General features: G+C 44.2%; 1 protein-coding gene across 1 annotated transcript in view; it reads right to left on the reverse strand.

The window, feature by feature from the left end:
- Positions 1-4588: 4588 nt before the first annotated feature.
- The window catches only part of NOS1 (nitric oxide synthase 1), a 140355-nt gene continuing 119741 nt past the window's right edge, over positions 4589-25202 (reverse strand). Inside the window, 8 exon segments of the mRNA XM_021007998.2 lie at positions 4589-11494; positions 14452-14570; positions 15066-15260; positions 17257-17405; positions 19809-19930; positions 21837-21924; positions 23099-23309; positions 24867-25036. Coding sequence (XP_020863657.1) covers positions 11479-11494; positions 14452-14570; positions 15066-15260; positions 17257-17405; positions 19809-19930; positions 21837-21924; positions 23099-23309; positions 24867-25036 — 1070 coding nt within the window. The 3' untranslated portion in view covers positions 4589-11478.

The raw sequence follows: 25202 nt of genomic DNA on the forward strand, positions 1-25202 counted from the left end.
CCTTTCTCAGCCTCAGTTTCCTCACCTGCCAAATGGGGAAATAATAGCACCTACATCCTAGGGTTGACCAAATGAGGCAATATGTATAAAGCATGTTGCAGCCCTTTAAAGGGCCACACAAATGTTAATATTGATTAATGTCGCATTGTTGTTTTTAGGTCATGTCCGACTCTTTGTGACCCCACGGGCCATATAGTCTATGGGGTTTTCTTGGCAAAGATTCTGGAGTGCAAACACGGGTTAAGTGACTTGCCCAGGGTCACACAGCTATAAGTGTCTGAGGCTGGATTTGAACTCAGGTCTTCCTGATAGTGCTCTGTCCACTGAACCATCCAGTTGGGAAATGATGTGCCCCCCAGCAAAACATAAGCTCCTCGAGGGCAAGGACTTTATCCCCAGGGCCTGGCACTTAGTAGGTACTTAATAATGCTTCTTAATTGTTTAATCTCCAGATCCATAAAGTCCTTTCTACTTGATAGGAACTTCCAAAGTCCACTTCTACTGGCGTGGCCTTCACGCTCACTTCAAGGGCTTTCCTTGGCAGATTCTCACCAAATGCCGTTTACATGCCGTCCACACAGTCTCCTGGCATGATAGGGTCAGAACTGGAAGGGGCTTCAGAAGTCGTGCATGGCAATCTTCTCCTACCACAGATGAGGAAACTGGAACACAGAGTTTAAATGACCTATACAAGATCACACAGCCAGTAAGATCACAGGCTCGCAGATCCAGAGTTGAAAGCACCGTGGACGTTATCAGCTCCATCTCCTTCATGTTATAGATGAGAGCGGCACAAATGCAGTCAGCCGAGAACTGACTGAGCTTGGCCTGGTTTTGTTCCCAGGCCAATGAATCGCCTGGGGCTGATCACAAGCTCTGATTATCACTCCAGCCTCTGATTGTTTTGTAAATCTCCCAAGCTGTCCTCTTTGGCTGAGATTCCCAAGTTTTCTTTGTCGACTTTAGCTTGTTACCTTATCTGGTGAGACAGTGAGATGCCTGACCTCTCCCACCTGCAGCCTAGACATTCTCTCTGCCTTAGTACCCTATATAAACCCTGTTCCCAGGCCCCTGGGTTCCCCAGCACTTGCTAAGTAGCACCCCAGGCACAATTCATTTGCCCCGCTTAAAGACATTCATTTTGTCGTGTTGACTGTTTTCATTAAAATTCAGGTGGACGGGGGAACTGAACAGAAATTAAGTGGCTTGTGGAAGGTCACAGTATACAGATAAGTGATGGAGGCAGAATCTGACCCCGATTTCTGCAATGTTCTTTCCGTGGTACTATATGGGTGCATCTGTAAATGAGTATACTAAATGCCTTGACTTGCTTGATTATTCAAGTAACAGAGTTATCCCCAATTATCCAGGTAACAGAAAAGAGTTGTATGAGGACTAGCTGTATTAAGAAGCATAATTGCTTGACATACCAAAAGTCCTTTGCAGTAACCCCGAGACTGAAGCCAGCAGGATGTGCAGAAAATCACCAACTCTGAAGCCAATTAAACTCACATCAGCTTTGAAGTAGCCCTTAAGCCATTTGGTGGTTTATGGACCTTCAAGAGACATCCCTATCTTCAAAGACTTTCCTGACTGCAGGTTATGAGACTATGGATATATCCTGTTTTATGGTCTTTTTGGAGACAACCTTATCTCCAGAGACTGCCCTAACTTTGGTTATGAGGCTATCAGAGTTATCCTGTTTTTGGAGACATCTCTTATCAAGCCCTGACCTGTGAACTGCTTGGTCACCAAGGATGCCTTCTGATTTCTGTCCACAGCCTTGACATCTGGAGTTCCTCACTCCCCCTTCCCTTGGAGATGGGCCCACTGACTTATTCCTTTCTAAGCCCATCTTTTCCACCAAATTCCTTACCTTTGTTTGTTTAAAAGGTATATAAACTCTTCCCATCCATTACCTGGCATCCTATTCAGCACAGCCCAGATAGTACCCATGAGCATGTTATTTTTTTTTCTTTCCTGCTTAATGAAAACCTTCTTTAATTTCACAGGCATCATCTTCTTCTGGTTTTCTTCTCTTTTAGTGAAAAAGGAAATTAAAATCTCAAGAACTGGCCTTTTCATTCTCCGGTCGTCTTCCCCTTTCAGGAGGGAAAGAGAGATCTAAATTCCCTCAAGAGAGTGTTTGCTTCAGATTACAGTATCAATGTGATAAACCTGGGGAGCTGAGGAAATTCCCTCACCTTGGAGCAGCACCTAATTTGTAATCTTGGCCCAAAATCACAGATTTAGAGCATTAAAGGACACAAGAGGCCATTGAGCCCAACCCCTTTATTTTACAGATGAGGAAACTGAAGCCCAGAGAGGTCAGAGGCACTGCTGTCACCATATTGACAGCATATTCTCGTTGTCCTTAAGGGAAAAGAAACAATCTGGTGGACTCCCCAGTCTGCAAACTCGCAGTAATTGAGTGGCCACTGATAGCTCCTATGTGTTTCTTGAGACTTGGAAGAAATGTTCTCAGGCTCACAAATTCAGAGCTGTTGTAAAAATTTATAACAAGCAAGTGTGAACTTTGCCTCCTCCAGTAGCTCGGGCCACTCTTATTCCTTAATGGGCTCCAGGTGGGAAGATGCAGAGGGATAATATTCCTAATGCTCATCTTTCCTTTTTTTGCTCCTAGATCCACCTTGACACCTATTTCCTGGCTCTTACTACACCCACCACACTTTAAGCCCTGGGTTCAGATCTGTGCTTTGACCCTTACTACCTGTGTTACTTTGGGTAAATCGTGTCCTTTCCCTGATCCTTAGTTACTTCTTTAAAATAAAGTAGTAGGACCAGATGCCCCCTAAGGTCCTCTCCAGCTCTCAATATATGATACTTTTAATTCTCTCTGGGCCTCATTTTCCTCATCTGTAAAATTCAAGCGTCTCCACGATCTCAGATGAAGTCTCTATCTTTTTATATTTCTCTCAGAACATTGCTTTGGAGCATTTCTCATTCTTCTTTTCTCACTGTTATTTATCTACTTGGTTTTCTGCTTTTAATTGTAAGTTCTTTGAGAGCAGGACATGTGTCCTATTCATCGTGGTGCAGGGAACGACCGTTACATTGCTTAGCACATAGAAGACATATAATAAAGGTCTATTGAATTGTTAAAAGCGAGTTAAAGGGTTGGAGCCGATGGTCTCTCTGGTTGCTGCCAAGGGTCTGATTTGATGATCTTTGATCCACCCTAGCCATGTTGCCTCAGGTTTTCCAGACCACTTGTTCCTCTTTCCTTCTCTTAGCTTGTAAGGAAGGTAGTCTACTGGTACTCCATTGGGATTTGGAGTTGACTCAGGTTCTCCAAGGATGTGGAAGGCAATCTCTGGCAGGTCTTCCTTTCTGAGCTGGAAGAGTTTCAGGGATAGATCTGGCCTCAGGCTGAGCCTGTGGTCTTAAGATCATCTTAACTAAGTGCATAGACTCCCATTACTAGAAGATCGGCCATCAAGTGACCACCCCCATTTATTTATTATTGTTTTATTTTATTTATTTGTCTACAACAACTCACAAAGATAGCGTGAATGAAATAATGGATTCTTGGATCTGTGATTTGCTCTTCCATATCAGGAAGTTCAAGTCCTGGCTGTGTGACCCTGGGTAAGTCACTTACTTAACTTCTCAGTGTCTCAGGGAACTCCCGGAAGACTTTTAAATTGCAGAGCAGGTGCTAATCTCCAGTGGTAGAGGGAGTTTCCTCACTGGAAATTCTTTATATCAATAAAATCCCAGGTGTGGTTTTAAAAAAAAGTGAACTTGTGAAGGAATTTTCCTGTGAACCTTCAGGACTTACCATTTACCCTGCAGCTGCAACCCTCCTCTATGTGTTGTCTCCTTTTGTTAGAATGTGAGCCCCTCAAAGGCAGGGGCCAGCTCACTTTTCTGTTTGTATCCCCAATGCTTAGCGCAGTGCTTGGAATATAGTAAGGGCTTAATGAACGCTTTTTAATTGGGTCCTTCAACAGTGATTTCATCAGCATAGGGAAACGCCTGGTGTGGGAACTCCATGTACCAATGTAGATCCCAACCTATATATGACTTAGTAGACTGGTCCTAGATAGTTGCCTATCTATAGAAGCACATGGAGGTTGGTTAAGTGTGTTTCTTAGGGTCCAGGGGCCTGTATGTGTCAGAGCTAAAGTTTGGGACTGTGTCTTCTGGTGTCTAAGCCTAGCACTCTGGCTCTTACCACATTGCCTTACTTTAAGTAAAGTAATAATAATAATAACTTCCATTTCTATAGTGGTTTAGGATTTAGAAAGCTCTTTCTCCACAACAACCGTGTGAGGTAGGTTGTTTTTTTTCTTTTTGGCGAGGCGATTAGGGGTAAGTGACTTGCCCTGGGTCAGACAGCTAGTAAGTGTCAAGTGTCTGATCTGAGACCGGATTTGAACTCAGGTCTTCCTGACTCCAGGGCTGGTGCTCTACCCACTGTGCCACTACCTGCCCCAGTAGTGCACATGTTATTCACCCCATTTCACAGATGGGCAAACATGTATCCTGTATAATCAAAAATTGTATCTTGTGGAAGGGTACAGAATTTACAGACTTTAAGCAATTCACACAAAAGACCACAGTCTGTGATGTTAGGTCCACTTTTTAATTTTTAACCATAATGCAAACAAGCATGAATAATTTTTTTTTAATTCCATAAAACCAGAAGATTGGAACTATCCAGAAGAATAAGTGCATGCGGAGAACACAGCCTGGAGAGCCTCAGAGACTGAGCAGGAGTCAGTTCTGGAGAGAGGCGCTGGAGCATGGCACAGACTTAGCAGCATTAAGAGCTCAGAGGTAGGGGGGAAAATCCATGATTAAATGCAGCATCCACTCCTGCTCCAACTCTGTTCCTCCTAGTCCCCCCCCCCCAGGAAACATATACAACTGTGCTTCAAGACGGAAGCTGACCAGACAGTTGCCCCTGAGTCACCGAGTCCATCCTCAGCTTGTCAAGTGGTGTAGGTGATCACAACAAAAAGAACACGGTTGTATTCTTTATTATGCACATATTATGATTATTCACGAGAGATGGGATGGGGATGGTGCATCTGAATGGATGGGAACCCAAGGAATTTGGCCTGGAATCTCAGGCTCAGGAATCTTCAGCTCCACCTTGCTTTCAAGGAATCTTTCTTCCTTTAAAAACTGCAATTTGGGAGATAACCCTTTCTTCCTTGCATTTTGCTTAGGAAATGCTCAGGCCATTGTAAGGTTTCAGAAAGCATCCATGAGGAGCTCCGTTAGAAAGCCTCATGGAGTTATTTGATCCGAACTACAGAACTGAATCTAAGACCCTCGCTGTTTAATGTTCAACTCTGACTGGAAGCAAGCTGGTTGTGAGGGGCAGAAGGTCTGATTAGTCTCTGGCTACAAAGGCAGTCTGGCTGATAAGTTGGGTTCTGTGTTAAGCCAGGCAGATGTAAACGAGATATTTAAAGGTGCATCTGAGGTTAAACGGAAGCATATGTATTCTTTCTCCCATCCTCCCTTGTCCCCAGTTTTGGCTTTTGGAAAAAAGATCCGATTGTTTCCCCAGGATGAAGACATGCCTAGCTGCCCTTTATCCTTCGGGGCCATAGGCACAGAAACATTTCAGGGTCAGATGGCGTTGTAACCAATGCCCTGGTCACCAGAGGCAATCTCTGCAGTGGCCTGAAGGGCCCTGCAGAGAGAAGGCGGCTAGAGAGGCTTTTCTTGTACCCATGTCCTGGGAGGACCCTTCTGACATCCGGTGTGGCTACAGGGGTCCCTTTGGCCCTCCTGTCTTGTTTGGGGTATCACTGCTGTTTGGCCTTTTGCATTCTCAAAACAAGTGGAAAGTTTGGAAATGGCAGGCGGATAACGGAGTGTGGAGATGCAACTCTGGAATCCCAGGTCAGCATTCCTTTCACTTGATTATCTGTGGGCTAGAGAGGGTCAGGGTAACCCAGGCCCTCCGATGGAATCGGTAGGTTCAGAAAGATGCAAGGAGAAAGAAGGATTCAGATGTCAAAGGGCAAACAGAGGAGGCAGGCTGGGTGGAGTGGCATGGATGAAGATGGACATAGGGGCTTGAGATGAACTGATGAAAGAGCCAGTGATAGAGTTCTCAAGCGTAGGTTTTCATGTGAACTCAGTGGACAGCTTTGCATTCAGACTGGAGGGGGTCCAGCTAGGTGGGCAGAGAATGGTTTAGAAAGTTCACCATGTCACAGAGAGCCAGGGTGAATGTTACTTGTTTGCCTCATAGTTTGGGTTCAAGAATGTATCTTCTGCCATCCCACCCTGCAACTTCTTGGTGCTCTTGGCCTAGACCCTTCATGGAAGATAGTAAGAGTAGGGTATAAAAAGACATGTAAGCTAGGAGTCTGGTTGGAGGGAGAAAAGAAGAAAGGGAAGGGGAGAGAGAGAGTAACATTGAGTGTGTATACATTTGGTTGATGTAGTTTTTGAGGCCAGTGAGGTTGACTCAAGTTCAACCATCTTGGGAGAAGCATTTCTCCATTTCTTTTCCTTCTCTGTTATTGGGAATGGGCTGTTAGCTTGCTGAGGCCTGGTCTGCATCTAGGGATCATTAGCCTTTTTTGAGGGACCATTCTGCTGACTTAGAGAGAAAATGATTTTACTCACCAGGTTCTGTCTTTACTCTTTGTGGCAGGAGTTGGAGAAGGAGGAAGAAGGATCTGGTCCTTTACCTCACTCTTAGTAGGATATTTAGAGTTAAGAAATCCTACTTATTAATAAGTTAGAGAAGAAGAAATGCACCCCCCCCCAATGGGACCACTCTCAGATGCCAGGTAACCAGATTTAAAAAACTGCAAAGTGAATTTCTGTAATTTTCGGATGGGATTACATTGTTTTGGACAACCCCAGGACTTCAAGGAATTGCCTGAGAATCACCACAAGGGGGCAGCATCTACTCACTTAAAGTGATACTCTGAAGACCACACCCTCCAACAATGCAGATCTTAACCCATCCATGCTTGGGCCACTGTCCTGGGATGAAGAAGGTCAAAGGATCTGGTTCTCTTTCTTTCACAAGGGATCTGCCCAGGAAATCATGGGGCAATGGAAAGATCACTGGAATTGGAATCAGATGATGTGGATTCATACCCAACCTCTGACACTACCTGTGTAAGCTTGAGGAAGTCACTTAAGTACCTCCTGCCTCAGTTTCCTCATCTGTAAAATGAGCCTGGCCTCCAGCATCACTGAAAGCTCTAGATCTAAGGGGCTGCTCTTCAGCAGACCATATTCTCATTCTGTCTGGGGCCTGCTGCTTTGTCTCTTTGAGGGATGTATGGGCTTGGACTGCATCACCTCTAAGGCCTTTTCCAGTTGTAAAACCATAATCCTATGACCCTATGACACACAGAAGGATTCTGGTTTGAGGATAAAGCTGTTTTAAGATTTTTCAAGGTTAAGGAGTACTTGGAAATTGAGGATCTCACCTGATTAATCTCCTACCTGATAGCTAGTCTCGGGTGGCTATAAAGAAGCTTGTGTTGGGGGCCAGGGACTGAGTTTAGGATGACACCCATTTCTAGAGACACATTGTGGTTTCTCCATTTGACTCTTTCGTTTTCTGAGTCCCAGTTTAGAATGAGTGGCTGCAGTCACAATCCTCCTTACGAATGATATTTATCAAAGATTGGGGCATTTGTGAAAACGTGAAGCTTAGTTGGGAATGGAAATCAGAGAGGACAGTCTATGTCAGAGGGGAAGGGAAGAGGGAGGGCAGAGGCAGCAGCAGCAGCTCTGGGGAGCTAGTGATATCTTAGGAGATGTGACTCAGAAGGCTCAGAAGGACTGAAAAAAAGGCCTTGGGAGGAGCCATGAGAGGAGCCAGAGTTATTTTAATTGAAGAAGGTGAAGGGATGACTCAGTGACCATCTTCAACTCATTGAAGGGGCTTTTATAAGGAGGATGCTGGAGCCATTCTCTTGATTAAATAAGAGAAAACTGGCTTAAAGAAAAAAAGGAGAGCGAATTATCATTGCTAACATTTACATAGCTTGTTATAGTTGCAAAGCATCTTAGAGATATTTTTTCATTTGATCTTTAGGACAACCATGTGTAGCATGTAATATTATTAGCCTCATTTTAGAAGTGAAGAAATGGGATCCGAAAGCGGCTTACCAAGGGTGACACAGCTAGGATGTGTTTGAGGCAGCATTAGAATGCAGGTCTTCTTAATCCTAAATCTGGACCTCTCTCCACTGCTTTGGGATTGTGACTGGACATGAGGAAGATTTTGCTGACCACCGTGGGATAGAACAGTAGCACGAACCATGTGTGATGCCATCTTCCTTACAGGTCTTAGGGAAGGAGAAGGACAACCATCTATCCTGGGCGGGCTTGCTCATTGGAAGGTCCCTTTGCACTCCTAGCTTCCATGAGATTGGTTCTTAGAGATTATCTGGCCTCACAGCTATGTTAACTCTGGCCAAGGGGGCCCGAGTGTTTTCTCTTTGCCAGGTCTCCAAGCTCAGTCAGAGGGTGCTCTATATAAGAAATGTTGCCCATCCAAAATAATAAAGAAAACCAAGGGCTAGGGCATGGATGGGAAACTGAGGCCTCTCTCTTATCCTGTAGGGTTAAAGCAGGCCCTCTGAGGCTTCATCACCTGGGAGACCATTGTTTTTTTCAGATGCCACCCAACATTGATTAGCACCTACAAATAGGCAGAAACTTTACTAGTTCTTTCTTGGGGAGGCAATTACACTAAGGGGCCTAGCCAGGGAGAGGTCAGGATTATCATGAATGGGAGAAGATTTGCTTTCCATTAGGTAGGGCGGCAAAAGTTTTTAGAAAGGACTTTTAAAATCTGGATCAAGAGAAGGGAATTATGTCAAAAGCATCTAATTAAATTATTCATCTTTTTAAGGCATGGATTCTTAACCTAGAGACCTTGAACTTTGCTTTTAAAAATATTTTGATAACTGTATTTCAATATACTTGGTTTCCTGTATGTAATCCTATATCTATTATTTAATGCATTTAAGAATATGATTCTGAGAGGTCCATAGGTTTCAACAAATTGTCAGAAGTCTTGGAAGAAAGGTGAAGAACCTCTGTTCTATAGGGTCAGACTGTTGAAGTGAACACATCTATCCCTGAATCTCTTCCTCTGCGCAAGATCACAGAATCTCAGAGCTGGAAGGCACCTCAGTGGGCATCTGGTCCAACGTAACCCTGAATTCCCTCAACAATAACCATACCAAGGGGTCCTCTGGCCTTTGCTTGAAGACATTCAGTGAAGGCATACCACCTTTGGCTACATCTCACTGTCCCTGTGTCAAAATCTACCTCTGCTGCTTCCATCTATTTTTTCTAGTTCCAAGTTGAATCCTCTTCCACTCAGCAGTTATGCACACTGTCCTAAATCTTTTCTTCTAGATTCTAAACATCCCCAGGTCCCCCATTGAGCTTGGATGGCGTGACCTGGTGACCCTTCACTGTTCTGGTCATCCTCCTCTGGACAAGTCCTCCAAATATGGTCTGATCAGGGCAGCAGAGGACAGACAACAGGACTAAAACCTTCTTTATTCCATTAGTGTAACGCAGCATCTCCTGTACTTTTTGAACTACCACAGTCCACTGCTGTCTCCTATTGTCGAGGGTACATGGGTACACCTTGTGTCTTTATTCTGCCCCTCTTGTAACTATCCTTTCAGGTTTCATATCTCAGGGGGAGAGGGCAAGTCTACCACTGGAGCCAGAAACCAACTAACGGTGTTAAGTGTTGACATAATGTAGCGCTCAAGAAACAACCTTTATACTGTCTCCAAGCTGAGGAAGCAAAGTCTTCTTTCCCTCTCTCTCAAAAAAAAAAATAGCTGAGAAAATCAGAGGCATGTGGAGGCAAGGAGACTTCCCCAACATCACACAGCAAGGTCAATGTAGGGCTTGTGATTCCCAGACTGCTGCTTTTGGCCAGCTTCAAGTGGATCACAGACTTTTAGGCTCAGAAGGCAGCTTAGAGACTTTTCATTTCTCCTCTTTTACACACTCTTGAGTTGTAAGAAATTTAGAAGTTGCCTTGGCCATCCCCAGCCTTTGGAATGCATTCCCATTAGACTGTGAGTTCCTTGAGAGCAGGAATTGTGGGTTTGTTTCTTTCACTGTATGCCCAACACTTAGCACAGTGCCTGACACACAGGAGGTGCTTAATAGATGCTTGTTAACTTTACTCTACAACATCACTGATGAGTGGCTTTCCATGGACTCTGTCTATACCTTATTTGTACCAAGTTACGGCAGGGATTGGTTTTGCCCTTCTTTGTACTTCCAGTACATAGCATCATTTCTGGCACATAGTAGGTGCTTATAAATGCTTGTTGGCTGCCTGTCAGGCCATCCAAATCTGCTTGAAGGACTCTACTGGAGAGGAAGTCTGTTCTACTTTCAGACAACTTTTTTTTGGGGGGAGGCGGGAGGAGGAGCTTATTCCTTACAGATTCTCATCCATTTTACAGAGAAAGAAATTGAGACCCAGGGAAATGGAGTGACTTGCTCAGTGCCAAATAGTGGCAGAACCTGGACCAGGAGCAGTGTAGCAGACAGACCTGGGAAAAGGTTTGAGGGACATAACTAGATGATGTGTCAGGGGACAGAGAAGTGGGAGCAAGAGCATGGTATATGGAATTCATGAGATGGATTTGTTCCTTGGTGGCTTATATACTAATTGATTTCAATCCCAAGTGGGGGACAAATCATCTCCAGTCATCACAGCCACCCTGACCACTTGAATGCCAATGTCGTACAATCCAGGGGCTCCCAAGTGGTTCATAGAAAATGGCGCCAGCTTTGTTGAGTGGGAACACAGAAAGGGTCAGCATGTGCCAAGGGAAAACAATTTCTCTGCACCAAAGGTCTGCAGGCAACAGGCTTGCACAGGCAAGAGGAGAACAGATGAGGACCCATGCCCCTCACACATACACATACACACACGTGCGTGCACACGCACACCAAAAAATGACAATAACTTTTAAAAAAGGATGGTGTGTGACGTTAGGTGCTGGAGACCATCCATAGGAAGAAACCCACAGCTAATCTCTCCTCCCCAGTCCCTGCTGCCTTTCCAAAGAAACCCCAGAAAACCAACATGGAAATGCCAAATGGGAGTGATCTGGTGATTTCATGCAGCTGTGGTATGCCCTTGGAATAGAGAGAGAGAAAGAGGGTGAGAAGAAAAATCATTTCATAAGAGCTGCTGCGGAGAAGAAGCCATTGCATTGCAGCAGAAAAGTTCAAAGAGGAAACAAAGGGGGCCAAGGGAAGCCCCATGGGAAGTCTAAAAAGAAGAAAAACGAACCCAAAAACCACGATGCAACAACAGGACAAGAGGGAGCGCGCATTTCACGGGAGTCCCATAAGAAAGAGTCAGCAGAGTCCATCTTTCCCAAACCTAGGACCTTCCACCTGGAGAAGGCCTGGGGGCAGGCATCCCAGCCTGGCATCCATCCGAATGGGGCAGAAGGGACCTGGTTAGGAGCTGAACACCCTGTCGGGGAAGAAGGGAGGGGGAGAGAGTGGGGTTAGCACAAAGCCCTCCCAGTAGACCAGAGACGACTATAGAAAACATTCCCACAATCTCCCAAGATCCTGATGTCTCCCTCCCTCCCTCCCTTCCTTCCTTCCTTCCTTCCTTCCTTCCTTCCTTCCTTCCTTCCTTCCTTCCTTCCTTCCCTCCCCTCCCAATCACATTTTAAAAGTACCTACTATGTGCCAGAAGGCTGGGAATACAAAGAAAAAGAATGAAACAATCATTCCTCTCAAGGAGCTTACCTTCTATTGGGCAAAACAACATAGCCATAGACAAGTCAACATGTATACAAAGCAATTTTGATGGGGGTGGGTGAGAGGAACCAGCAACAGTAAAGAATCAAGAGAAGCATTATGTTACTAAGACTATAGCCAAGGAAGTATGATAGAATGGAGAAAAAAAGTTACAAAATGCTATGTGTTATATAAGGCCCATGGTGACTTTAAATGAAACTAGCTCATTAGGAGAAAGAAAACCCAAACCCCCAAACAAACCCCGAAGATGTTCGGTTCATGTTTGACACATTATCATCTTACTCCAATAGGACAATAGCCCTGTTGATGAGGAATTTCTTCCAAGGATTTGGATCACAATCCATCTAAATTCGCCCAAGCTGATTTCTTATCTTGGGGAAAAAATATGGAGACCTTGTGTATTAGAAGATAAGGTGACTTATATGTTAAGCATTAAAAAAAAGATGTTTCAGTGTATTGAAGATCCATGGGTTTTTTTTTTTGGAGGTTGGGGACCTCCTCTGCTAACACACAGATTGCTTCTCACTGCAGCCTGGCTGGTGATCTGCTGCGGTCAAAACCTTCATTTCATTACAGACAGCCTGTTGAGGCACATTGCTCATCTTAACTAAGCTGGTCTTCAGACAATAAGCTTCTGATGCTGACCAGGTGTGGAAGCCTTGACAGCTAGGACCTGCCGAGATTGCACCTTGTTGGCACGGTCTTAGAGAATCCGGGGTCACCACCGCTTCACCACACATGCATCTGAGAAACAGTTTAGTGGTGGTTTAAAGAAGGGTCCTATTTCAATTCTAAGACAGTTTAATCTAAAAGTCTTAGGAAATAAATAGAGACCATGTGGTCACCACAAGTTGGAGGGAGTGTGTGTTGTGTGGAATGGCATCTTATAGATCTGAAATTATGGTAAGACATGACAAGGTAAGGATGACAATAAAGTCAACCATACTTTTAGCCATTAAGGAAGTGATGTCTTGTCCTCATTTTATCATGCTGTAAGGCATTTCCTGTGAGATCATAGATTTAGAGTTGGAAGAGACCATAGAGGTCATTGAATCCAACCCCTTTATTTTACAGATGAGGAAACTGAGGCCCAGAGAGGTGATTTCACTTACTCAGGGTCACACGGCTTATGGGATTTGAACCCAGGTCTTCCTGACTTCAAGTCCGGTGCTCTATCTACTACCTCACGCTGTTATCTCTGGTGTAGAGTGCTAAATCTGAAATCAGAAGTTAGGGGTTTAAATCCAGCCCTCCCCTTTTCTACCAAGGTAACTTTGGGCAAGTCACTTCATTCCTCAAAGGTCTTAATTTCCTCATTTATGGACTGAAAGTGTTGGACTAGATGACCTCAGAAGTTCCTTTTGACTCTGAATCCTATAATCTCTAGGTGTCTGGAGCAGGGCCTGTGGATGGCATTATCAAAATACAATGAATTGTTATTCATGAGAAGATTACATGAGAGACAGTGTAGTGTAATAGGTAAAGATCTGGGCGGAGAGGTGAGAAGACCTGGATTCAAGTCCTGACTCTTATACATGCTGGCCACTTGATCCTGGGCAGGTCACAACCTCTTAGTGCCCCAGGCATTATTTGTTTATTTTTTTTGGGGGGGGAGGCAATCAGGGTTAAGTGACTTGTCCAGGGTCACACATCTAGTAAGTGTCTGAGGCCAGATTTAAACTCAGGTCCTTCTGACTCCAGGACTGGTGCTCTATCCACTGCACCACCTAGCTGCCCCTGCCTCAGTCATTATAAGACTCTAAGTTGTAGAAGGTTACAATTTGCATGAGTAAGGGAGTTTCCTTTCTAGAAGTTCCTTATACCAGTGTGATCGCAGGTTCCATGTCTCTTCCCCATCCCCAAAGAAAACTGGTGGTTGTCCTTCATAGTTGAACAGGACCAAAATGTCCTCACTATGTTGGACCAATGTACAGTGTGACTAACTGTGGCTGGTCAGACCGATACTATCTCGCAAGGCTCTACCATGGGTTGGTCACAAATAGTCTGTAGGAACATTATGTTCTGGTTGGGGGAGTTGGTGGATTGAAAGCAAAACCACAATGGAAAGTGTTTAAGCTATCTATGGGTTGGGGACCCCTGCTATTCAGCCAAGTGGACAGCCATGATCCAAAGACAGTATCTTAAGAGATGTGCCCAATGGAACTGGAAGGGGTCTCTGGAGGCAGGAGGAACATTCTGTGTGTAAGCCAGAACTATCATCGGCAGTTCCATTCCTCTGGAGAAGTACCACAAAAGGTAGCCTCAAAGCAATTTTTAAAAAGAGACATTCAGTTCAGGGTGGTAGAGAGATTCCTGACACGAAGTCCCATGGATTGAGAACCTAGGCCATGAGCAGGCTGATGATGGGAAGGTTGCTAAGACCTTGGCGGGGCCAAGTCAAGGAGGAACTCCCCTGTGATGCAGCTGCTGGGGGGAGATAGTAGACCATCTTGTAGCATCCTATTTTAACTAATTATTACTGTTAAATAGGTATTATGATTAGTTATTTGTACCAGCTGAATAAACACAATTGTTCCTAGAACCCTCTGAATGTTGGTGCCCTTGGTGAAAGTCCCAGTTGCTCCACCCTAGTTCCAGCTCTAGCCTAAGTCGTGCTTGCCTTTGGTCCCTGAGATTTCCAAAGAAACAGAGCTGGCTTACTCATCAGTGTCCTTCTTGCTCTCTTCAATGAAGGCAATGGACTCAGATCTAAGGCGGTTGGTCACTTCGTACGTGCGCAGGGTGACTCCAAATATATCTTCATGGTAGCGGTTGTCATCCTGAGGGATAGAAACACTGGCTTTGAGTCCAGGGAGAAGTTCTCCAGAGTCATACAAGAGCCCAGGTGTTGGTGGGAAATGCCGAGAACTTTATGGTTTCTAAAAACATGAGTCAGTGATAGACATTTCTCCTAACTTGCCATGAGACCTTAGGCAAGTCATTCCCCCTACTGGGCCTCAACTTTTTTCTTTGTTAAATAAGAGGGTTGGATTAGGTTGGAGACAGCTTTGTGTAGTGAAAAGAAGACTGGCTTTGAACTTAGAAGAACTGGGTTTGAATCTTGGCTCTGCTACTTATGACCTGACCTTGGATGTGTCCCGTAACTCTCTGGGCCTCAGGTTCACCATCTGGAAAGTGAATGGGGCTGAACTCGGTAGCCTCTAAGTCCTTCCCAAACAGCATCTCTGAAATGACTCCTCCAGCTCTTAATAGTCTACGTGACCTATGAAATGCTCCAGCCATGGAAGATTCCAGGACACCTAGTCACCACTCACCCTCAGTTTGCTAATGAACACCCCAGCCTCTTCTGCTGAGAGCCTCCCCTGCTGGATCATGATGCGCTGGATGGCTTTCAGGACATCGGCTGCCATCGTGACATCCCCACACACGTAAATGTGGCCCCCTTTCTCCTTCAGGGCTCTGTACACGGTCTCTGCCAGCTGTTCCTGTAAGGCATCCTGTACATATTTCTGTGGGGAAGAGAGAGTGTCAATAGCAATGGGCTGGCCAGTCCTGAACCTTGGACACCCTTATTTCCTTTTTTTTTTAAAAACAAACAACTTGTTTTTAAAACCAGCAACCCATACTCTGTAACGAAAATTAAAAAAAAATCAACCTATCTGTGTCTGACAGCATATGTGACATTTTATACCCATAATCCCCTACCTTTGTGAAGAGTGGAGGTAGATGATGATGATGATGATGATGATGATTAATGATAATATCTAACAATAACCATGATACTATCTAACATTTATATAGCATTTTAAGGTTTGCAAAACACTTTGCTTATATTATCTAATTTGATTTTCAAACTCATTTTCTCAACTCCTCTCTCAAGCCAAGCTTTGACTCCCTCATTTTCAAAGGGTTCCTTCTCCTGGTAAAGTTGTCCATTCCTTCTTATTATTATATGACTACATTTGAGACAAGAAGCCTCAAAGGACTTACATGGTCCCTATCCCTGTTAAAGCTGAGGAGCTCTTCCTCAAGGACTCCCGTTTCCTATACTTCCAAGAATTTCGTACTCCTGGAATTGGAAGGGAACTTGGAGGCCATCTTGTCCAACCCTTACCTGAATAAGAGTCCCCAACAAGCAGCCACCTAGCTTTTCCAGAAAGACCTCTTCTGAAGGAAAATCCAATACTTCCCAAGGCAATCCATTCTACTTTTGAGTAGGGCCAGGTATTGGAAAGTAGACTGTCCTCTGTGCCTGGAATGCTTCTTGGGATCCCTAGTTCCTTTCAAAACTCTTTGTTGTTGTTCAGTCTTCTTCAGTCATGTCCAACTATTCATGACCCCATTTCGTGTTTTCTTGGCAAAGATACCAGAGTGGCTTGCCATTTCCTTCTCCAGCTCATTTTACAGATTGAGGAAGGTGAGGCAAACAGGATTAAGTGACTTCCCTAGGGTCACAGATAATATGTGTCAGAGACTGGATTTGAACTCATGGAGATGAGTATTCCTGATTTCAAGCCCAGTGTTCTGTCCATAGCAGCAGCTAGCCATCCCAGGACTCAACAACATTAAAAAAAAAAAAGACTGCAGTGTAATGGACAAAATCTTGGAGTTGGAACCAGGAAGATCTGAGTTAAAATCCTGCCTTAGACACTTACTAGCTATGTGATCCTAGGCAAGTCATTTCCCATCTATGGACCTTAGTTTCATCCTCTGTAAAATGAGGGGATTAGATTCAATAGGCTCTAAAGACTCTTCCATCTCTAGATCCGTGATCCCACATCACAATTTTGCCAAAAGCCAGCCCGATACAAATGTCTTGTTCCTTTTTCAGCTGCTAGAACAGATCCAGTAAATTTATTCTTCTTCAGAAGCTAACTGTTGGGGTTTATTATGTTGTCTCCTCCACATATACTCAAGAACATTCCTGATTCCCCCAGCTTTAGAGTGACTATGTATGTATGTTCTATTGATTGGTTTATGTATTATCTTCATTCTCTCCCCTCCTCCCCCAATATAATTTAAACTCTTTGTGGGTAGGGACTGTTTCATTTTAGTCTCTGTCACTAGCATTGAGGACAGAGTGCTTGGCACCCAGGTCCCTAATAAATGCGTGTTGAATCTTCCTCCTTACAGCTTTCACCCAAGTTCTCCCACTGCATCCAGGGGCATCTCTAGTCATTCTGATCTATATCCCTCCTTCACTTAAGTCCAATTCACTTGCAAGCCATGGCATCCCCTCCCTGATGTCATGGTCCTATTCCAGAACAAAGGACAAACAACTCCAACCCTCTGTTCCTAGTTCTGCCCTCTGGTATCAAATAGAACCAATCTAGACCTTGTTTCACATGACAAGACCCCAAGGCCTTGAAGACGCTGGCTCCAGAGTCCACTGGAGTGCTTAAGTGTCTGTGGAACGAGAAGGCAGGAGAGAGCAGTAAGAGAGAATGGCTCTCCAAGCGTGTGCCCATCAGATAGGGGCATGAGAGGGGCAGAAGGATTAACTACCTTTGGTTTGTCTGGCTCACGGGAATAGGCCGTGTACAGCTCTCTGAAGACCCCTTTGTTCTTGGCCTGTAGGGTTTCCTCCTTGTAGATGTGGTCAATCTTGGACTGTCGACATCCAAAGACCAGGACCATGGGACATGGAGACATGCCTGGAAGTCAGGGAAACTCAGGTTACTGACAACACTGGCAGCTGATTAGGTGGGAAGCCCATGTAGAAATAATAGTCATTGCAGTAGTAGTAGTTATAAATATTATTGCAATAATGGTTAATATTTATTTATTTGAGAAGCAGTGTGGTGTAGTGGATGGAGAGCTGATCTAGAAAGCCAGAAGACCCAGGCTCAAGTTCTGTCTCAGACACATATTGGCTCTGTGATGCTGAGTATTTCTTAACTTCTTAGTACTCTAAGCATCTCTCTAAGTTGAAGGGAAGGTGCTATACTTACATCAGTAAAGAGAGTTTCCTCACCTGGGAGTTCCCTATAACAATGAATTATAGGTTGGTTGGTCCTCCCTTCTTCACTTCCTTCCTTCCTTCCTTCCTTCCTTCCTTCCTTCCTTCCTTCCTTCCTTCCTTCCTTCCTTCCTTCCTTCCTTCCTTCCTTCCTTCCTTCCTTCCTTCCTTTTTTCTCTGCCTCCCTACCTTCTCTACATTTTGGTTGCTTATCCATTTGGAGCTTGTTTGGGAATATGGTATAAGATGTCCATCTAAACCTATTTTTTGCAAAACTGCTTTCCAGTTTTTGATAAATAGGGTAATCCTTTCTTCCGTGGTTTCTATTCTTGGGTTTATCAAAAGATGGACTTATTGCATTTGATTACTTCTGAGTTTTGCTTATCTAGTCTATGTCACTGATCTGGGTGTTTGGTTTTTTTTTTGTTGAGGCAATCAGGGTTAAGTGACTTGCCCAGAGTCACACAGCTAGTGAGTATCATGCATCTGAGGCTGGATTTGAACTTAGGTCCTCCTGAATCCAGGGCTAATGCTCTGTCTACTGTTTTTTAAACCAGTGCCAAAGGAGTTTTGATGATCACTACTTTATCGAATAGTTTGAGATCTGCCAATTCTAGTTCCCCTCATTCTTATTTTGCCCTCATTAATTCCTTTGAGATTGTAGACCTTTTACTCCTTAAGCTGAATTCTGTTGATATTTCATCTAGTTCTGTAAAATAAACCCTTGGTATTTTGATTGGTTTGGCACTAAATCCATAAATTATCTTTCATAATATCATTAGCATATTGATTCTGGAGACAGAGGACCTGGTTTCAAATTTCATCTCTGATGCTCGCTGTGTGATTGTGGGCAAGTCACTTAGCTTTTTCCAGCTTTAGTTTCCTCATCTGTAAAATGATGGGGTTAGACTAGATGGTTTCTAAGATGGTGATCCTCTGGTCATTGTTTATTACATTAATATGGCCCAACTATGAACGATAAATACATCTCCAACTATTTAAACCTTCCTTTATTTCTATAAATACTGTATTTTATAGTTCTATTTATGTAAGCCCCAAATTTGTCTTGGTAGGTTAATTCTCAAATACTTTATGTATTTGGTAGTTACTTTGGAGAGAATTTCTTTTTCTATTGTTTCCTCTTGGTTCTTTCTTCTATCGCAGAGAAAAATGCTGATGATTTTTGTGTATTTATTTTTTATCCTGTTCTTTTACTGAAGCTATTAATCATCTCATTTAGTTTATTCATTGACAGTCTGGTGTTTTCCAAGTAAACCATCATGTCACATGCAAATAGGAATAATTTTGGCTCGCTTCTGTCAATGTTTATACCTTGAATTTCCCTTTTGTCTTATTACTGCAGCTAACATTTCTAGAACTATGTCAAATAATACTGGGGAGTAGGAGCATCCTTGATTTACCCCTTTAGTTATTGGGAATGCTTCTGTTGTTTTCCTCTTCCAAATAGTGCTAGCTCTTTTCTTTAGAAATATGCTTTTGATCATATTAAAGGAGGGTCCTTCTATGCTGAAGCTTTTTTATAGGTTTTAGCAAAAATGTATACTGTGTTGAAAACTTTCCCTACATCTATTGAAATAACCATAAGGTTTTTACTGTTTACATGATTCATGCCAACAATTTCCTAATGTTGAACCATCCTTGCATCTCTGGTGTAAATCCAATTTGATCAAAATGAATGCTTTTTTTTTTTTTAAAATATAGAGATATTTCTGACCAAGGAGCCTTTCTTTAGGATTTGGCTCGTTGGATGTAGAGTGACAGAACCTGGGTTCAGTTCTCAGCTCTGCTACTTACCACTTGTGTGACCTTGGGGAATTACTTTCCCTTGCTGAGTTCCAATTTATTCACTTGTAAAAGGAAAGAGGTTCTTTGAGAACCTCCCAGTCCAAAATTCTATGATCCTACCATATAGCGGTAGCTCACTTCCCCTATGGGTATGGCCAGTCCATCATTCATAGGCTTAGGAATCCTGCTGGGTTGTGCAGGAGGCTGATTCTTTCCTTGATCATTGAAGCTGCCCAGTGCTTGCTCCCCTGTATGTAGGAGGCAAAGGGTAGAAGAGCAGACTGCAACTCACCTTTGTGTTGGATATCGAATAGCCTTTGCTGCCAGAAGCTCCGGAAAGGCGCTATTCCAGTGCCTGGGCCAACCAGGATACAGGGTACCTGGGGATCCCGGGGCAAGTGGAAGCTCGGTGCTCTGGACAAAGGAGGAGGACTTATTTTAATGCCAAATACAGCAGTAAGCATACAACCAACTAACTAAATAATGATAACAATAGCTAGCATTTATATAGTGCCTACTGTGTATTAGGCACTGTGCTAAGTGGTTTACAAATATCTCATTTGAACTCAGACTAACTTAGAAGCACTCTACGGTCTGTAGATATTCTAGAAGCTGGTGGTGTCAAAAGCAAATGGAAACAACTTCAAATTGACTTAGAAAACCACAAATTAACATTATCTGTGTCATATTGTATTTTTATTTTTGAAACACTTCCCAATTAGATTTTAATCTGGTTTCTGACTGCATTCATGGGTTTTGCAGCAGACCCCACAAGTCTGTGTGTTTGACCTTTCTGCTATTGTTCTTGGAGTCAGGAAAACCTGAGTTTCAATCCTGCCTCTGACACTCATTGGCCAGATGACCCACGATAAGTGTCTTAGCTTCCTTGGGCATCAGTTTCTTCATCTGTAACATATTGGACTCAACAGACTCTAAGTGCCTTTCAGCTCTAAATCCATGATGTCCTTATGTAATCCTGAGCTTGACAAACACATTCCCCAGAAGAAGATGTGGCTTTTGCTGAGGCAGGAAAACTCTGGTAAAGTTCAACCCACACAGTTCCTTTTTTTTTAATTTTCCTTTTCAGAAAACCCTCCTTGATTAACCTGGTTTAACTTTTTTTTTTTTAAATCCCCTTCACAGGACCTGGAACATAGTAAATATTTAATAAATGTTTGTTGATTGACTCACAGGTTGTGAATGACCTTCCCCTACAGAACCCTCATAGTATTGTGTTCTGTACCTCTCTAATGCCTTTATGGAAATTTTATAATTTAATCTCTTTGTGTTAGTGTCTTATCTTCCAACTAGACTATATGCCTTGAGGGTGTGGACCATATTTTGCTAAGCTTTTTAATTTCCTCAGAACTTAGCAAGTTGGTCCACATACAGCTAGAAAGACCCTTAGAGATCATTGAGTATAACCATTCCCCCTCTTCTTTTTTTTAACAGATGCGGAAACTGAGTCCCAGGTATGTGAAGTAATTAGTCTAAGGTCACATACCAAAAAGTAGGATTTGAATCCAGGTCCTTTGATACCCTAACACTACTTCTTATTGTTGTTCATGCTTCGTTTTTGAAGAAGACCAATGACAACATGTGATGTGTTGACCTGAATGGGAATTGGATTTAAGTGAGGCAGAACTGCACAGCGTCATCAGCTTCATTCTCTCTTCCAGAGTCGTCCAAGTCTGGTGGCAGGACAAAAGTTAGGATGATTGGCCATGGCCCGGGGTGCATCTTTGATGTCTGACCAAGCTCTAAGCACTCCACAGTGCCTGCTTCAGCTGCCTTCATGGGCGTTGGAATAAAATGTTCTCATCCTGCTATTCTGTCAGGGGACTTCCCCTGCCATAGAGGAGGTCATCACAGGTGGCAGAAAAATCTTTTTCAGAAGGCTACATTGGGAGACCACTGCAGAGCAGATTGAAGGGATCAAAGGTTTGCTTAGCATATAGTAGACACTTAATGTGTGCTTGTTTCTTCCTTCTTTCACTTCAGCAGTTACACATTTGAAAGCTTAGCTTCATCACTTGATAGCAAGAGGCAGGGATGAGGTTGGGAGATATCCAGGGATTTTGGGGAGTGAGATAATGAGTGAGGTCTATTGTTTAAATGTATGTAATAACCCAGACTTCCTGAATCAATTGCTCTGCTTTTCTGAACAGTTCTTTTCCTGGGGACAGGGAAGGTGACTGTAGTCTGATATTTATGGGAGGGGTTTCTTTGCCTGCACACGGTAACTCTATGAATCAAGGAAAGTACTCAGATTGGCACTTCCATCTGCTGGCCCCCTACCCCCATTCCAATTGTCACTTACCCTCGGACAAAACAGGGCACCACCTCCTCAGGTTGTATTCGGTTGAGCCAGGAAGAGCAGACCCCGTGGTGGATTGGTCCTTCCCCATCTGGCAAAGAAACGCAGGAAACAAGTGGTTTGGCTGCCCACCTGGTGGTACCCAATCCCTCCCATGAAATCCACACCTGAAGGAGTAGCCTGGCTCTGCCCTTGGATCATTTAGTGCAGGAGTTCTTAAATCAGGCTCCATAAGCTTGTTTTTTTTTTTTTAATTTATAACTATGTTTCAATAGAATTGGTTTCCTTTGTAATCCTATGTGTTTTATATTAAGCATTTAAATATGTTACTCTGTGAAGTGGTCCATAGGCTTCATTTGACTGCCCAAGGGCTCCATGATGCTAAGAGAGATTAAGAACCGTTGGTAATAGATAGAGTCTAAGAGTCAGACAGACCTGGGTTCAAATCCTGCCTCAGATACTTACTAGCCATGTGACCCTGGGCAACGCTCTTCACCTTTCTAGGGCATAGTGTCCTCCTCTGTAAAATAAGGGGGCTGGACATGATGACCTCTGGGTCTCTTCCAGCTCTGAATCTATGATCCAATGAGGTAACAGAAATGCCCAAACGAATAGTTGAAGGGAGCCTGAGATAAACTTTGGTGGCTTCATAACTGTTACCCAATAATTCAGCTGGTAGGGATCTTAGGATCATGGATTTAGGCCTGGAGGAGGCCTTAGAGTAAATCCAGTCCAACCTTCATCATCACCATCATCATCATCAAGGTTTACAAAGTGCTTTCCAAATATTGTCTCATTTGATCCTTATAACGACCCTGGAAGATTGAAGCTATTATTATCCTCGTTTTACAGAAGTGAAAATTGAGGCAGACAGTGGTTAATGACTTGCCCAGGGTCACACAGCTAGTAGGCGTCTGAGGCAGGATTCAAATTAAAATCTTCCTGACTCCAGGCCTTATTGGGCCACCTGGCCGCCTCTTGTTTTACTGAGGAAGAAATTAAGTGGCCTGCCGAAGGTCACACGAGTATTGTCAGAGGCTGGATTTGAACCCAGGTCTTCTGACTTCTAGTCCAGGATTCTTTTCACTAGGCTGTTACTCACATCATTTCTCTATGCCCCCTCTACCCTTGGGGGACTTTTTGGGCTGTGGATGTGGAAGAGCCCTAAGGAAGGATTTAGTTTAGGGTTGTGTGGGGCAGGACTTCTGGCTTCACTGCCTATCAAGGGAGGATGGGGGTGGGGGAGGGTATCTGCCCACGCCTACCTCGGGTGCGGTAGGACACGACGGCCACGGTCAGGTGCACTTCATCAGGGTACATGTCCGGGGAGGAGCTGATGGAGTAGTAGCGGGGCTGCAGCAGGGACAGCTGTGTCAGCAGGAGAGTGGACGGCATCTGCACCGACGGAAATTCCTCCAAAGCCTCCACGATCGTGGGGTTCTTGCCCCATTTCCACTCCTCATACTCCTGTAAGCCCTGCACCGAGGGAGGGGGGGAAAGGCAGCTGGAACCAACTTGTAAGATCGTCAACTGAGAGTGAAAAGGATCTCCGAGACCGGGAGTTATCTAGTCCAACCTTCATCATCATCACCATCAGCATCATCATCATCATCATAACACCAACAATAACAGTACCAGCAATAATAATAGCTAGTGTCTGCAGAATGCTTTAAGGCTTACAAAGTGCTTTCCAAATATTGTCTCATTTGATCCTTAGTGACCATTTTCTTTTTTTTGTTTGTTTTTTGGTTAGGCAATGGGGTTAAGTGACTTGTCTAGGGTCACACAGCTAGGAAGTGTCAAATGTCTGAGGCTGGATTTGAACTCAGGTCCTCCTGACTCCAGGGCCGGTGCTCTATCCACTGCACCACCTTGCTGCCCCATTAGTGACCATTTTCCAGGAGAGGAAACTGAGTCCCAAAGAGGGGAAGGACATAGACAAGGTCATATAAGTAGCAATAATAATACTTAGCATTTTGAGGTGCTTTGCAAGTCTTACCTCATTTGTTCCTCATCAAGTTGGTACTGTTATTCTCTCCATTTTACAGATGAGGAAACTGAGGCTGAGAGGTTAAGTGACTTATCTAAGGTCACACAGTTTATGAGGCAGGATTTGAACTCAGGTATTCCTGACTTCAAGTCTAGTTAGTACAGAAGCCAAATCTGAATCCAGGTTGCCTGGCTTCCAATCCAGTGCTCTTTCGATAATACCATGATTGTACTCTCTGACTGAGATTAGAAGAAGCCTGGAGAAGGACCAGGGAGGGATGCAAAGTGCCAGGATTTATGCTCTGCCCACCCCAGGCTCATGGAGCCATCACTCATTCCTTTTTATCTCTGTTACTGACCCCAAAGGAGAGGCAGTGTGATACAGTAGATAGCACTGGACTTGGAGTCAGGAAGACCTGGGTTCAAATCCTGCCTCAGCCACTTACTAGCTTTGGGACCATGGACAAGTCACTTCATCTCTCTCAGCCTCAGTTTCCTCATTTGAAAAATGAGGGGGGTTTGACTTGATGGCCTCTAAGATCCCTTCTGCTTGATCCCTTCTGCTTCCAAAGCAATGATTCTCTGAACCTGAGGGCCAGTGAAGTTTCCCAAGGTCACAGAGGAACCAAGTATCTGAGGCAAGATTTGAACCAAGTTTCTTCCACATCAGAGTTAGTGCTCTTTCCAATATACCCCACTGCCTCCTTGAGGAACTATCGTGGCCCCTCCAAGCCTTCTCTTCCCCAAGGCTAAACACCCTCAGTTCCTTTGACTGATCCTCACGGGAACGCCAGGGCCTTTACCTCCTGGCTGTCCTTCTCCTTGATTCTCTCAAATGCATCCACTCCTTTCCCAAAATATGATGCTCAGAAAAGAACCCAATACCCCCATGTGGTCCAATCAGGGCAGAGACACCTCTTTCCTGTCTGTCTTAACAGCCCAAGACCTCCTCAGGTTTCTTCATTGATGGCTCACGTCTTGTCAAGCCTCCCTACCAGGGGCTGAGATTTAACCAGAGGGTGAAGAGGCTGGCCCAAGCCTCACCTTGCTGAGGACCAGCAGCCGCTGTTTCTCCTTCTCATTGGTGGCCAACGAGGCAAACTGCTGCAGCTGCACGGGCGTTGGGGGCGTAGTGATGTCCAGGTAGTACTTAAAAGCCTGGAAGATGGTGCAGGGCGGGATCCGGTGCTCATCCGTCCAGTTACTGATGACGCCTGTGTGGGGACAACGCCATCCATCCCACAGTTACTAGGCGTTCACTCATCAAGGCACGGCTTAGGTCCAGGGGTCACAGACATACAAGATGACCAAGGCCCTGCCTTTTTTCAAGCAGCTGACACTCTGGCAAGCAGGGGGAGTCAGGGCATTTCCACAAGTAAG

Source organism: Phascolarctos cinereus, unplaced genomic scaffold (assembly GCF_003287225.1).
Source record: "Phascolarctos cinereus isolate Bilbo 61053 unplaced genomic scaffold, phaCin_HiC Scaffold_4;HRSCAF=312, whole genome shotgun sequence".
In the NCBI taxonomy this organism is placed as follows: Eukaryota; Metazoa; Chordata; class Mammalia; order Diprotodontia; family Phascolarctidae; genus Phascolarctos; species Phascolarctos cinereus.